The sequence below is a fragment of the Cryptotermes secundus genome, unplaced genomic scaffold (assembly GCF_002891405.2).
Source record: "Cryptotermes secundus unplaced genomic scaffold, Csec_1.0 scaffold41, whole genome shotgun sequence".
Classification (NCBI taxonomy): Eukaryota; Metazoa; Arthropoda; class Insecta; order Blattodea; family Kalotermitidae; genus Cryptotermes; species Cryptotermes secundus.
The window spans coordinates 254,228-270,235 of NW_019731215.1; the positions used below are offsets into that span (position 1 = coordinate 254,228).

Consider the following 16,008-nt stretch of genomic DNA (forward strand, 5'->3'; position numbering starts at 1 on the left):
TACTGCAACATGTTTCAGTCATATGTGACAATCATCCGGCAGGAATACGTATAGTTACTGAAATATCGATATGGATCCTTATCAGTGCTATGCGTTGTATGGAATATTAACATAAAAACTTTGCCTCAGATTGGAGTATAGTTAAAATAGCAAATACATGATTAAAAATAAAAAGATAGAAATAAATAGGGGTATACTATATATAAAATGTTGAAATATTATTAGAAAATATTAAAGGTATATTAGAAATATATAAGTATATTAAAGGGTATTAAAAATATATATGTAGGTGGGTTAGGGGTCTTTATGCCAAATAAAATATTTTATAATGTTATATTTTAGCGTCCTGTTGCACTGATTTAAGTCCATGATTTATTTCAACCGTCTTCCAGTGCATACACTCATCTATCTCCTCCTCTCACCCGCACTACATGTTTCGGCACAAAAGTGCCATCTTCAGGTGCTTATTCAATTTACGCTAAACTAGTTCATTGCATGCCTTGTCTTCATATTAAAATAAGTAAAATATATATTTATCATATATATTGATAAATGTTAAATGTTAAAAATATTAAAATTGTTCAGGAATTTTTTCTTCCCTACGTCATATCTCACTACGCGAGTCACATCTATCCTCTTCTGTTGGAGCACTCTTTCACTATCGTGCATTATTGTGCTTTGTGTTGTTTCTTGCTCCTGTGACTGCGTGTGTTATACTGCTGGGCCTGCTGGGTATTGAATAAGCACCTGAAGATGGCACTTTTGTGCCGAAACATGTAGCACGGGTGAGAGGAGGAGATAGATCAGTGTATGCACTGGAAGACGGTTGAAATAAATCATGAAAATATTTTATTTTAAGGGTACTTGATGGCTACTGTAGCCATCATGACAAGGAATGTAATAGATTCAACATCAAAGGACGTGGAAGAACAACAAGACCTTCAAAAGTGAAAGTGCAGTCAATGTGATGAATTGAAGTTTAATTCATGAACTTTTTAACCAAGTGGTAATAATATAAGTAGTTACAGTGAACTAAATTCTAAATTTTAACTTTTAACATTTGTATTTTTAACTTATATTTTATAAGAACTTGACACATATTATTGAGCGTGGACCTGAACAGGATACAGGATCAAAATAAGTGGAAAAACGAATGTGATTGCGTGTGATTGTGCAACTGTGTTCGTACACCTGAGGATGACCTCTTGAGGTCGAAACATGTAGTGTGACAGTAAATAAAAACGTGTTGTGTGAGCGGTAAAATTAACTGATTAAATACACAACAGGATGCAAGAAACAATTAAAACTATACATATTCCTGCCTGATGGTCATGTATGACCGAAACATGTTGCAGTAATAAAGATCTAATGTAATAACTGAAATATCTGTTGTGTTGATGGTAGCATAGTTCTTACATATTAAACTGTGTTATCATTTAAGTATAGACCACTTAAAGAGAATTCACAAAAAATCAGTAACACAGAGACTGATTCCATTAGTCTGTCCACTTGCAGAGCTGAGACGCATACTTTGTTCACAGCAGAATGCAAATGACTTTTGAAATATGACATTCTGATGGATCAAGGGGATGTCTGGAAGCAGAATAATGGACATGTAGGGGAAGTATTTTGGTTAAAAGAAATTAATTTTAAAATTAAAGGAGTGCTCCCATATTGTCATTCTTCATTCGGTCTACTTCAATTTGAAATGCCTAAACAACTGAAGTGAAATAAAATGCATACACTGTACCTTTCTTCCTTCATATTTGTGCTTCCAGAACTGTATGGGATTCTCAAAAAGCTTAAACTGAACCACTGTTTCTGTAGTGAGCCACCCTCGGTCTGTCATCTTGCAGCTGTCATACAGGCCAAAGATGTCTGGTTCCATCACTTGTTGATTATTTGAAACAACTGTAACAACCACCAGATGTTCTTTCTTCACACATCTGTATACAACAGTCAAAAATATATAACAGATCATCAGATACATGCCTCCTTTATGTATGATGCGAGGATTCAGGTTGGTTTCCCACCGCCGGACAATCACCTGCCTTGAAGTAAATTTCTCTTCATCTGGTTTGAATACTATGCCCACAAAGTAACGGAACATGACATTACAATCCCTTGGAATACTGATGACTCCTGACCATGTGCCTTCCCTGTGTAACACAAGAATTTCAATGGACAGTGAAGATCAATGTTTCAAAGTATTATCAAAAATAAGAGACCAGGTACTCATAATACTAAAAATTTGGCTTCCAGTCATCCGATTTGTGACACTGTTTTGTGGGTGTGTACAGATATTTTGGAGGAATTTCTGCTTCCATCTGGGTGTAAGTGATAACGGAAATAGTAGGCTCCTCTGAAATGTGTGTAACCACCTGTAAGACCAAATTATATCACAGCCTAGAAAACCACAATTGACATAAAAATATCAAATTCCAAGCAATAAAAATATTTACCATGTGCAAACATGAGTGGTAATGTCGTACAAACAACACAAAGGAAAAGATAGGAACCTATAAAAACGAATATGTGAAAATGTTGGAATACAACTATTCAAAAAAAGTCTTTTGATATATTTATATACACCATTAATACAGCTGACTGATGAACAAAACTGTGAAGAAAATAGATTATTTTATATACAATATAATACAAGAGCCATAACACACCTCTGTGCACATGTAATAGAATCTTACTATCTACAGAATAAATTTTGTGTTGATAACATTTTTAGTCAAAGGGCAGACGCAGATACAGGTGTCCGGATGAAAGGTAACCAAAATAAAATAACTACATCTCAGAAAGCATTTATTATAAACATTTATGAGTTACACCATTACAAGGAGAAACTATCAGTTTTTTCTGAGTATATAACTTTCTCAATAAATTTCACCATGGGCTCCTTTGGTGGCACAACAAATATCCAGACGATATTCGCCCTCATTCCACGTTGCCTGAAGCATGTTTGGTGTTACCGTAGTCACAGAGCCCCTTATACAGGCTTTCAGGTGTTAATGGCTGTTGAACTTCATCTGGTAGACCATGTTCTTCACACAGCCTCACAAGAAAAAATCCAATGGGGTTAAATGTGGTGACCTAGGAGATCAAGCGATTGGTCCACGTCTGCTGAACCATCTCTCTGCCCAGCTGATTCCTAACATGGTGGCAGAAATGTGGCTGCACCCCTCTTGTTGGAGGAAAGTCTGAGGTGGTAATAGGGGCAGCACCTACAGCTCCAGCATGTCCAAGTACGAACATCTGGTCAGTCTTTTCTGAAAAGAAAAATGGTCCAATCAATTTGTCATGCCTTAAGCCAGCCCACATGTTCACTTTGGGGCTGCCTCTCTCCAACTAACATGTGACGTGGATTCTGACTGTCCAAAATCCTGCAACTGTACCTGTTTTCAACTCCACTGACATGGAACATCGGCTTGTCCAAGAAACACACTTGGCGGAGGAAATTGGGTGACGTGTCAGTTCTTTCTAGCATATCGACAGTGAAGCTTGTGCATGCTACTTGGTCACTTGGCTTTAGTGCATGAATCATTTGATCTTGTACACTCTTAGGAGAAGCCCTTTGTGTAGCACATTGTGCACTGTTGAATGTGGAATTTGTAACTGCAAGCTAGCAGCATGAACTGATTTGCACAGACTTCCCTGGAATGCCTCTCTAATGCAACTGACATTTTCTTCAGGGGTCAGTGTCTTTCCAGGAAATTTTACATGCAACAGACTACCTGTAATCCCCAGTTTGTTGTCCCAGAACCAAATACTTTTCTGTTTAAGAGGTAGACGTCCATTTTGTGTTCTAAAATGATGCTGAACAGCCATAAAAGATTGCAACTCTGCCAGCCACAACAAGCGTTGAACCTATTCCTGTGATGTCAACATATAGTTACTGAACTTGCTGAAGGCCACCAGATGACGCATGTGCAAAAGTTGGGCATGAAATAAAAAACTTTAATAGTTTTCCTTTCTGATGACATAAACCAGATAGGTGTATGAAAATTAGTTTCCAAGATATATTTTTCTTACTTTTGGTACCTTTCATCTGGACACTCTGTACATACAGATTAAGGGACAAGTATGCAACATAATACATTAGGTAAAATAAGTAATATGTGGCAAAAGGTAAAGTTTTCTGTGTGTTTAATTAAGCACCATGTCATGAAGACATATGGGAGAGTGGAGGTATAGCTCCACCATTCCTAATCTCAGCACTTAATGGACCTGAGCGCAGCTTCACATGCCAGCCACTTTATTCTGAAGATAAACACAGAGCCAGTATTCATGACATAACATCTGAAGTACACTTGCAGTCTGCACCTTTCTGTTTTATTTAACCAGTAGGTCCCTTGACTCTTGGTATTACTCCTCACTGACCAGTGCTTTATTGTTTAACTATCTGACATATTCATAATTTTTATAACAATGGTGATGAATCAGAAGAAAGCAAATTTGAGTGTAACAGAAAAAATGCATCTTACAGACAGATATGACTTAAGCAGCCTCTCCCAAAGTGATGTGGCTGCTAAATTAAGAGTGCCTCAGTCATCACCATAAGAAACTGCTAAATCTCACGATACACTGAAGACAGAAAAGAGAACAAGGAAACATGAAGGGAAAAGTCAGATCATCGATGACAGATTGCTGATTTTGTTCAAGCAAGTCAATTAATAAATTCCTCCCATCAGATTCTTTTACAAAGAGCCCATGATTTTGAAAGTGATGCAACTATGTCTACAGACTCTTCTATAGTACTGAAAACACTCTCAACAGACTCTGCAGTGACAGTTCAAATCAAGGTAAAATAAGTGGCTATTTTTGATAATTTTTACAAAATATGACTGTAATAATATAGCAGCATGTTATCCATGTACAGTGGAAACAACATACTAATTATTATGCTGCAACATAATATATATACATAATACAGTACATTACCTGTCATTTGTTATATATTAATTCTAACTTGTTTTCAGTGGTACTCTTTCCAGTTACATACAGTATCATCATTTAATAAATTGATAATGACCAAATTCTTTCATCCTGTACTATTTAATCTTTTGGGTGACAGAATCACTATTTAATAGAACTGAAATATAATCTGCAAGTGTAATCACAATGAAGAATGCCTAATGCATTTCAGTATTACACATCCTTCAAGATAACAGACTGTTGTACTCTCACAGGATGTTACACTAAAACATGTAAGAATGCTCATTTCGGTACCCTATTATAATATTGTCGCATGCTGCCTATGCAGCGCGACGAATAACTTCACGTGGGTCTCAGATTTGGTGAACATGTTTATTAGCCACAGCCACAAGTACAATTATTATCCACTTATAATGTTGCCAGTATCACAATCTTCACTCTTCAATCTTCAACTACCTACTACATTGGTTATATTTCAACTGTACTCGATGATGGCTATCTCCCAACTCTGGAATATCTGGTATGTTCAGCCCCTTATTTAGGCGTTGTTCAGACTGCTTAGCGAACACCGTCTTCAACAGTTAAGTTTTCCAGCTGCGACTCAACAAACCCTCTGTTGTCCATCTCCAGGGAAACTTGTTTGTTGTTTCGGCAATCTCTATGCAACTGTCTGTTGGTACTCAATTTGTCGCTGTGGGAACTCAACGATTTCAACGTATCCGTTGTCGCGGAAGTATGTGTACTCGTTCTAGTCACCGCACAGCGATGGACGTACTGTAACATGTCACAATGCTCCCTTCTAAAGGTTGTTCATCCTGAACAGCCTAACGGTGTTTCCTTCCTTTGGTGTTCGTCTTCGGGGCGCTATCTCTCCCCCTTTCTTCAAAGGTGCTCGTCCCGAGCAACTCCATGGCCCAGCATTCATTGATCCCATCATATCTCATTCATCCATCATGCATTCAGTTTCACTGGGGAGGCCGGTGCTCCTACATTATCAGTTCCTCCCATATGGGCTGTTTCTCTTTTTTCGTTTCAGAGGGGTTTGACCCCTCCCACGGTGTCCAGTTCTTGATGTCTGTATTTGTTTGGGTGCCGTGCAGCATGCCTGCTGCCCAGCCCCTCAGGGTTATGACTAAGTACATTGATCCTTCCCGTTGCAACCACTGGTTGTGCTCCACTTTCATCACCTTGAATTGGTGCCGGAACACTGGTGTACTTCCACTGAACCTTGGTGGCTGAGCTGCGTTCGCACAGGCCACTGGTTTACTTCCTCGCTTGGCAGCGGTCTTTTTCTTCTTCTGGGGTCCACAAGTCTCTGAGTCAGTCTCATTTTGAAGGCGTCTCTCCTGCATCATGCAACTGCTGCACTGCAAGATACCCTCCTTTCTGTTTGCTTTGTCTTTTGCCATGCCACTTTCGCACAGCGGCTCATCCCTCTGCGACCGATGGACAGCCTTCTTCTGCACCAATCCTGACTCTGGGTCTGTTCCTTCTTTTCCGCAACTGAGATTCTGTCCCTACGCTGTTTCTTCTTTGGTTTGCTGACCAGCATCACTGTGGCATCTTCTACATGGACCTGACATTCTCATGTTGGGCCACCTCAGGTTTCCTGTCTACTGAGGTCAGCTTCTCCTCCAGATGTGCCTCCATCGTCTCTATGTCTTTTCCAGTTTTGATTTCGGCCAGTCTCCATGTGGCTGGCTCTCATTTCTTCTCACCAGGCTTTCCAATTGGCCATCATTCATGTCTGGCATCCACCTTCACCTGGTTGGCCTTCCTATCAGCCATCATTTGTTCTTGGCCAGCTAACAGATGTTCCATCATCTGTTGTATGTCCATTTTTTGCTCGTGTGGCGTTATAACATTCGAGGTGGCGTTGGTCCAATAATTTCTTCCAGAATCCGACCTATCCCACTTCTGAAACTAGTTGTCGCATGTTGCCTATGCAGCGCGACAAATAACTTCATGTGGGCCTTGGATTTGGCGAACATGTTTATTAGCCACACTCACTTAGAGTCATGAGTACAATTATTATCCACTTATAACGTCACCAGTATCACAATCATCACTCTTCAATCTTCAACTGCCTTCTGCAGTGGCTATATTTCAACTGTACTCGATGACAGCTATCTTTCAACTCTGGAATCTCTGGTACATTCAGCCCCCTTATACAGGTGTTGTTCGGAATGCTTAGCGAACACGGTCTTCAACAGTTAGGTTTCCCGCTTCGATGCAATAAACCCTCTGTTGTCCATCTCCAGGAAAACTCATTTGTTGTTTTCGCAATCTTTACACAACTGTCTGTTGGTATCTGATTTGTCACTGTGGGAACTCAATGATTTCCAGGTATTCATTGTCGCAGAAGCATGTGTTCCCAGTCTAGCCGTTGCACAGCGATGGATGTACTGCAACATGTCACAATATGTTTATCACTCAAATATAAAGATAAAGTTTCAGTTTAACACACAATGATTCATATTTGATGTCATGACTTCAGAACTTTTGCAGGCATTTTAATAATTTTTGTAACCTTAAGACTCCATGCTACTTTTTTGATTTTCTGAGACAATGAAACAAAATGCATAAAGAGCACTTGATATGAAATGTAGGATAATCCAAACATAAATCTAAGAGGTCAAACCATGTCAGGATAAAAGCATTACATATGATATAATGTATGCTGATAATATCTGAAAATGTTTAATGATAATATAACAGCATAGGTTCTAATATACATATCATAATTTCACTACTTTTCATCAACTGTGAGGAAGGCTGACATTCCTCATAAAATTCTCCCAGCACAGACTGAGTGTCTGAGAACAAAACATAAGGATACATGAACTAGGAGAGGGAATGTAAGAGGACAAAGGACGAGCTTCATAATCTGTACCCATCACCAAATATTATTAGGGCAACCAAATCAAAAATGCATGACAGACAAGGTATGTAGCATATATGGAAAGATGACAAAAACGTACAAAATTTTTCTCTGAAGTCCAGAAGAGAAAAGACAAACTAGGAGACCTAGATATAGATGTGAGGATAATATTCAAATTGATCTTGAAAGAAACAGGTGAAGTTGTGAACTGGATTCAAATGGCTCATGATATGGTACACTTATGAGCTGTTATGAACACAGTAATGGACCTTCATGTTCCATGAAAGATGACAAATTTTGTGACTAACTGAATGACTATCAGCTCCTCAAGGACTTCGTTCCATTCAGTTAACCTATTACAGGAACTCAAGTAAGCTACTTTCAAGATTAACCAAATGGGTACTTCCTCACACTGCAAAGTCCTACCCTTCACTGGTGAGTTCCACAGCACCAGCACTGTTCCAGTTTCCAAGGTCAGGACAGCTTCCCACCACAAGCACTGATTCTTGGAGAAGAGTATCCACTCTCACACAAAATTTCCAATCCTGTTTTCCTTCCCCCATTCCATCAATGGTGTAAATGCTTTGCTTCAGGCAGGAATTATCAGCGACTTGAGACATGGATGTTGGTTCTTACAGCCGTCCAACCAGCTTACCCAAGTCAGATCCTTCCCTATTTTTCAACCACGAACCCAACATTACTTTCATGTTAATTTAATAATCTGTGCTATGAAATAAGGTAGGAAATGATGTTTTGTTTGAACTCACACCCATAACACAACACATCTAGATACATTTCGGAATATGCTTTCCCTTAATTTATTATGCCCCTTTTGTTTAGATGATGTTTTGATGTAATATACAGGGAGAATTCTAATTGGGTTGAACAGTTCACAGCTCCATGCTGTGCGGCGACCAGTGTCTTGCATGCTGTGGGACAACAAGTTTTGCCAATGACTCAGCATGCTTGATGGCAGATGTTTCAAATGAAGGAAAATAATTAACTTGTAGAACTCTAAATGGTATTATGTTCATGAATGGGAGTTTGTTTACGGTTTGTTAGCAGTAGGCAGCAGTTATCAGAACCATTAGCCACTTGTTCCCCTTTAACATTTAGTCAGCAGTGTGGCACATCATGGTTCGCCATCCTTTAGGATTGCTGATATGCTGATGTATGGCAATCCTAATTAATGGGAACAGCCCTGTATACAGCTCAACACTATAGGCCACTTCACAGTAGGATATGCTGATGATATAGCAATCCTAATTAATGGGAACAGCCTTATATACAGCTCAACAGTACAGGCCACTTCACAGTAGGATTTGCTGATGTATAGCAATCCTAATTAATGGGAAATTCCAGCACACTGTATCAGAGGTCCTACAAATAGCCCTGTATACAGTTCCACAGTGGTGCGAAAGGACAAACTTGTCTATCAATCCAAACAAGATGGTGATTGTACCCTTTACTAGGAAGAGGGATATAAAGGGACTCAAAGAACCAATCCTCTTCAGTAAAGCGATCCGGCTATCCAGTGAAGTCAAGTACCTTGGATTAACATTAGACAAGGGGCTGACATGGAAACAGCAGCTGGATAAGGCTATTAATAAGGCCTATAAAGCCCTCTGGACATGCAGAGGCAAGTTTGGGAAGACTTGGGAACTGATACCAAGGGTGGCATATTGGATATACACTGCAGTGGTAAGACCCATAATCACCTATGCGGCCACTATATGGTGGCCTAGAGTCAAACTCAAAACAAGTCAGGCAGAACTTAGCAAACTGCAAAGGACAACCTGCTTGGGAATTATGGGAGCAATGAGAACAGCTCCAACAGTTGCAATGGAAATCCTACTAGGACTCCATCCACTGCATTTGCAGATGGAAGGAGAGGCCAAGTTAGGAAATTACAGGTTACATTACAATGATCAATGGAGACCTAAATCTGAAGGTTTTTGGACATGCATACATGACTCGGGACATGAAAAAAGAACCCATCCTACAGATGGGATCTGATAAAATGTTACCAAAACATTGTTGTATTTTAGCATCCTGTTGCACTGATTCTCGTCCATGATATGTATGTATTGACCGTCTTCTAGTGCACACAATCTCACATGTTACTTCACTACATGTTTCGGCATCACTGTGCCATCCTCAGGTGTATTATTTACGTTAAACTATTGCACTGCTCACCATCGTGTGTTGTTTATGGTGAGCAATGCAATAGTTTAATGTAAATAACACACCTGAGGATGGCACAGTGATGCCGTAACATGTAGGAAGTGACATGTGAGACTGTGTGCACTAGAAGACGGTCAATACATACATATCATGGGCTTCCAAAACATGTTTATGATAGACCCTTCACGATCAGATTTCCTGATAGAAGTGAATGGAAAGGGGGGACTGATCTGTTATACAGATGGTTCCAAGACAAGTAAATGCATTGGAGCTGCAGTGTATTGTGATGGAACAAGGTGGAAGCATACCTTCAGCCTTGGTCAGTACACAACAGTATTCCTGGCAGAGGTGTATGCCATTAAGGCATGCACAGCTGAAAATTTAGATAGGAACTACAGAAATAGGAACATCTATATCCTATCAGGCCAGTCACGGTAGCCGAGTGGTCTAAGGCATGCACTGTCTTCACTTGCTTGGAAGCCGGGATCATGGGTTTGAATCCCACTCAGGGCATGGATGTTTGTGTGCATTTTTCTGTGTTTGTGTACAGGTAGAGGCCCTGTGACGAGGTGGTCACCCGCCCAAGGAGTCCTACCGAATGTCTAAGATCTAGTAAACCAAAGTGAAAGTGTTTCATGGAGCTAGGCCTAGGCCTAAATAAGGGCTGTAGCACCAAAGGAAAAAAAAAATCCTATCAGTCAGTCAAGCTGCAATTAAAGCACTTGGTACACACCAAATCACTTCAAAATTGGTTTGGGATTGCCACCAATCACCCACACAACTGGCCAGACATAACAGGGTTCAGCTGATGTGGGTGCCAAGCCATGGGGGTATTGTAGGGAATGAAACCGCAGATCAACTGGCAAGAACAGGACCTGGACAGCCGTTCATAGGACCTGAACCAGCTTGCAGCATCTCAATTGGAGTTTCCAAAAAAGCGATCAGGGACTGGACTGATAGAAACCATAAAAAATACTGGGAATCCATAATTGGACTCAAACAGGCAAAGGGTTTTATGTCAGGACCCTCGGCCAGAAGAACAAATTATCTGTTGAGATTAAACAGAGATCAACTAAGCTGGATGGTAGGATTACTTGCTGGACACTGTCACCTGAAAGGATACCTTTTCAAGTTTGGACGGGGCAGGGTGGCTGTCTTTGGTGGGAACGTATCATAGACCAGGGATGTGTTGAGACACAGTTTTGGAACACCTCCTCGTGGTCCTGCTGGGCAATGACAGACTTGGGGGGTCTGCATTAGCATGAGCCTCCGGAGCTGGTGGCCAAGTTTCCATAAAGGGACCAGAGCCTCCCACATGGCGGCATAATGACTCTTGGGTTTCATTATGATGTACCTGGGACGAATGCGGGAGAGCACTACTATGGGGGTAGCTACGGCTATTTGAGTTGTCTCCCTAGAGTACCCATAAGGTGCTCCAAGCCTTAGGGCTCAACACTCTAAAATGGTTTCGACCAACCCATGTGGAGGGGTGGGAATGGGGGAGCTCTGAAGCAACCTCCAGGGGCGATAAACTCATGTAGGATGCCCTGGTCGCAACCTCATGACAATTAGTATCGCACTCCCATTGACCATCTGGGATATCCCTCTCCCCCGAACATGCACTCTTGGTCCTGGAGGCTTGTGAGGGTTATACTTATGAAGGACCAACCTCCTAAGCCAAGGTGTGAGGCATCGTGCTGAGGGCTGCATGGCACTGAGGGGGGTTATTGGCCAGTGTCACAAACGATCCCCTCGGGAACCAGGCAGCACACCGTTGTATTTATGCCTTCCACCCATATGGGGCTCTGCGGATGGTGACCTTTTGAATTCCCATTACTCGTGGGACCAAAATGAAAAAGGGACCTAACACAAAAACCGGTCGTAAGGACCTTAAACTGAAGAGGGACCCCCCTTTAAGGGGATCCCTACAAGAAATGCTTCAGCAGGGGGCTGGAAGCTCTGGTGAACCATTAAGGGGCTCAGTTGCAACCGGCGAACCTGCTGTTGAAATTTCAGCCAAAGGCAAGGATGAACCAGTGATTCAAAACTTGCCAGAGGCAAAACCAAAAACTGCTCTCTTGGGAGTCGGCAGCACTGACACACCACTGCAGGGATCCAGTACTTCCAACATACCTGCAGCAGGGGCAAAGCAGGAACTGGGAGCGGTCAGCAACCAGGGAATGCAAGCTCGTCAAAGCAGGGAGAAACCTCCACCGACACCTATAAGAGGCCAAGGTCGGAGGGCAGCACTCCTGCAGAAATGGCCAGAACTCTGAAAAAGCCCAGGGACTGTAAAGGACCAGGGACTTACAAGGAAGCTCTGACCAATGTAAAGGTAGCTATCTTCAGGGAGACTTACCCTGAAGTTAAGCTTACCGAAAACGACCAAAATTCCATCCTGGAAGCATTGGGCGAAGTGTTACGTAGGACTCCAAAGGAAGAACTACCACACCTGAAATCCTACAGACTCTTGGGAGGTGCACTTATCTATATATGTGCCGACCGAAGTAAAATGGATCAGGGGACCTCTTCACATGGAACCCAGTCCGAGAAAGAGGAGGGACATAAGATGGAAATTGACACCTCCTCAATTGGAAGAGATCATGAAATTTCTTCAAATCAACCTACACCGCAGCAAAGCTGCCACGGCAGCTCTGTGCCAACAGCTAGCTGAGGGCAAGGCAGACATAGCCCTTATTCAGGAACCTTGGTTATACAAGGGTCGAATAAGGGGCTTAAATAATACAGGGGGAACAGTTTACTCTGTTGTACCCAGTAATAATGCAAGATCTTCTGTTTATATCAGGAATCATGTTAATGCCTTGCCTTTGCTGGAGCTCTGTTCTAGGGATACAACAGCGGTAAGGATAACGTACCTGTATCGAGAAGGCAGCAAGGAGCTGATAATTGCTTCAGTCTACCTTCCATACGACTCGGAAGAACCACCACCAACTAAGGAAATGAGGGACATCATAGACTACTGCTTTAGCAGGAAAAAGCAACTCATCATTGGGTGTGATGCCAACGTGCACCACATCTTGTGGGGGAGCACCAGCACTAACCCAAGGGGACAGAGGGCCTTATGGAATTTCTGGTGAGTTCAAACCTGAATATTCTAAACGATGGTAACGAACCTACCTTTGTGGTTTGCAATAGGAAGGAGGTTACTGATTTGACACTAGGGATGAATAACATAGGAAACCTGGTAAGTAACTGGCATGTATCTGATGAGCCGTCTCTATCGGATCACAGATATATATGCTATAAAATAAGTAACATCACAGTAAATCAAACTACTTATAGGAATCCTAAGAGAACCAATTGGGAGTCTTACAAAGACAACCTAAAAGTAAATCTAGAGGCCATCTCGCGTAATATACGCACAATAAATGATGTTGATCGGTCCGTTGACCAGTTGCAATGGGCTATTATCTCGTCCTTTAATCAGAATTGTCCGGCTAAGACCACTCGTGGACCAAGGAGAACGCCTTGGTGAAGTAAACAGCTGAGTGGGCTTAGAACCAAAACAAGAAAGCTGTTTAATATAGTTAAAAGAATAGGGCAGTGGGACACCTATAAGGAAGCCCTGACCTGTTACAAGAAAGAAATAAGGAAAGACAAGCAATCCTCATGGAGGAGGTACTGCCAGGAGATCAATGATGTACCAGGCGGTGCCAGACTCATGTGAATCATGGCAAAACAGGCGACCAACAAGGTCAGCACAATTAAGCTGCCTAACGGACAGTATACTCAAACAGGAAGGGAAACACTGAATGAATTATTCAGAGTTCACTTTCCTGGTTCAAAATTGATTGACAAATTGGATGATGGACAGGGTCAGCAGAACCTGGACACTTGCCAAAGCAAGATGAACAGGGTACACTAGAACCTGGCCAAAGTTATAATTAATCAATCAAAAATAAGATGGGCACTGAACAATTTAGACCATTTAAATCAGCGGGAACGGGTGGAATTGTGCCGGCACTTTTGCAACATGGGGCAGAACTTTTAGTTCCACACCTATGTCGCATATATAGAGCTTGCTTGGCATATGGTTTTATCCCCACAGCCTGGAGGCAGGTTAAGGGGACGTTTATTCCAAAGCCCAGGAAACTTGATTATACCAAGGCTAAGGCTTATCGTCCTATCAGCCTGTCTGTCGTCTTTCCTTTTGAAAACGATGGAGAAACTAGTGGATAGACATATCAGGGACGGGGTATTGAGGACATATCCTCCACACCGAAGCCAACATGCCTACCAAACAGGTAAATCTACCGAAAGTGCACTACACAATGTGGTAACACACATAGAAAGTGCAATTGAACACAAGGATATTGCCTTAGGAGCATTCCTTGATATAGAGGGAGCTTTTGATAGAACCTCATTTGATGTAATCAAACAGGCTGCTGGAAGGCATAGCACAGAGCCTGCAATATGCAGATGGATCAATGCTATGCTGGAAAGCAGAACCATAGCTGCTACATTATGAGGAGAAACCCTGGGGGTGTCCGCGTCTAGGGGATGTCCACAGGGGGGCGTACTTTCGCCTCTGCTGTGGAGTCTGGTCATTGACAATCTCCTGTGGGGACTTAATGATGATGGGTATTATACAGCAGGATATGCTGATGACATAGCAATCCTCATAAATGGAAAATTCCTTTCGACCGTATCAGAGCACCTTCAAACAGCTCTGTACATGGTCCAACAATGGTGTGAAAGAACAGGTCTTTCCATCAATCCCAATAAGATGGTAATTATACCGTTTACTAGGAAAAGAAATATAAAGGGTCTTAAGGAACCGACTCTCTTCAATAAGACAATCCAGCTCTCCAGCGATGTCAAGTACCTTGGTCTAGAATTAGACAAGGGACTGACATGGAAAAAGCAGCTGGACAAAGTCATTAACAAAGCCTATAAGTCTTTTTGGACATGCAGAAGCATGTTTGGTAAAACTTGGGGACTGCAGCCACATGTTATACATTGGATACACACTGCAGTTGTGAGACCCATAATTACTTATGGTGCCACAGTTTGGTGGCCCAGAGTTAAATTTAAGACAAGCAAGCCAGAACTTAGCAAATTGCAAAGGTTGGCTTGCTTAGGTATCACAGGAGCATTTCGAATATCTGCAACAGCTGCACTAGAGATACTCCTTGGACTCCCCCCACTGCATGTACAGTTGGATGTAGAGGCCAGGGCAGGAATTTACCATCTCCAGTGCAGTGGAGAATGGAAACCTAGATCTGATGGTTTTGGCCATGAATACATGACTCAGGACATGAAAAAAGAACCCATATTACAAATGGGGTCTGACAAAATGATACTGAGACACCTATATGAAAAACCCTTCATGGTCAGATTTCATGACAGGAGTGAATGGAAGGACGGGTTTCGACCCGATAGAAAAGGGGGACTGATCTGGTATACAGATGGTTCCAAGACAAATAAGGGCACTGGAGCTGGTGTGTACTGCCATGGCACAAGGCGGGAACTTAGTTTCAGCCTTGGGCACTACACGACAGTATTCCAGGCAGAAGTATACGATTGGGTACCCAAAAGAAACCGAACTAATTTTTTTGTGGGCAAAGCTTTTGTAGTACCGTGTTTTGCCGCTATGAGCGCATAGAGCTAACATTCCTGAGTCGATAAGCCGACTACCGTTGCTTCAGAAGGTAAGGACTAGTTTCGGCACAGTTTATAGTGACAACTGTTTTGTGTGATCGTCATTTTTGCAATGGCCCAAACACATGAAAATGTTGAAAAAATTCGTGAAATCATCAAGGAAGATCGACGACAGATCATTGAAGAAATTGTGGAGCTGTCGGGAGTGACTTGGAGCTCAGTTCAGCGATTTTTGACAAAAAATTTGGGAATGAAAAGGGTGGCTGCGAAATTCATGCCACGACTGCTGACTGCTGAACAAAAACAAGGTCGCGTGGAAGCATGCTGTGCTTTGAAAGAAGAGTCCCGAAATGATCAAAACTTTTTTTCAGCGTTTT

The 16,008-nt window shown here is 41.9% G+C and overlaps 1 protein-coding gene across 1 annotated transcript in view; it reads right to left on the bottom strand.

Annotated features, from left to right (window-relative positions):
• LOC111866397 (glycerophosphocholine phosphodiesterase GPCPD1) overlaps positions 1 to 16,008 on the bottom strand; it is a gene marked incomplete at its 3' end in the record, with an annotated part of 56,870 nt that overhangs the window by 34,188 nt on the left and 6,674 nt on the right. The window contains 3 exon segments of the mRNA XM_023855299.2: positions 1,751 to 1,911; positions 1,993 to 2,159; positions 8,252 to 8,497. Coding sequence (XP_023711067.2) covers positions 1,751 to 1,911; positions 1,993 to 2,159; positions 8,252 to 8,445 — 522 coding nt within the window.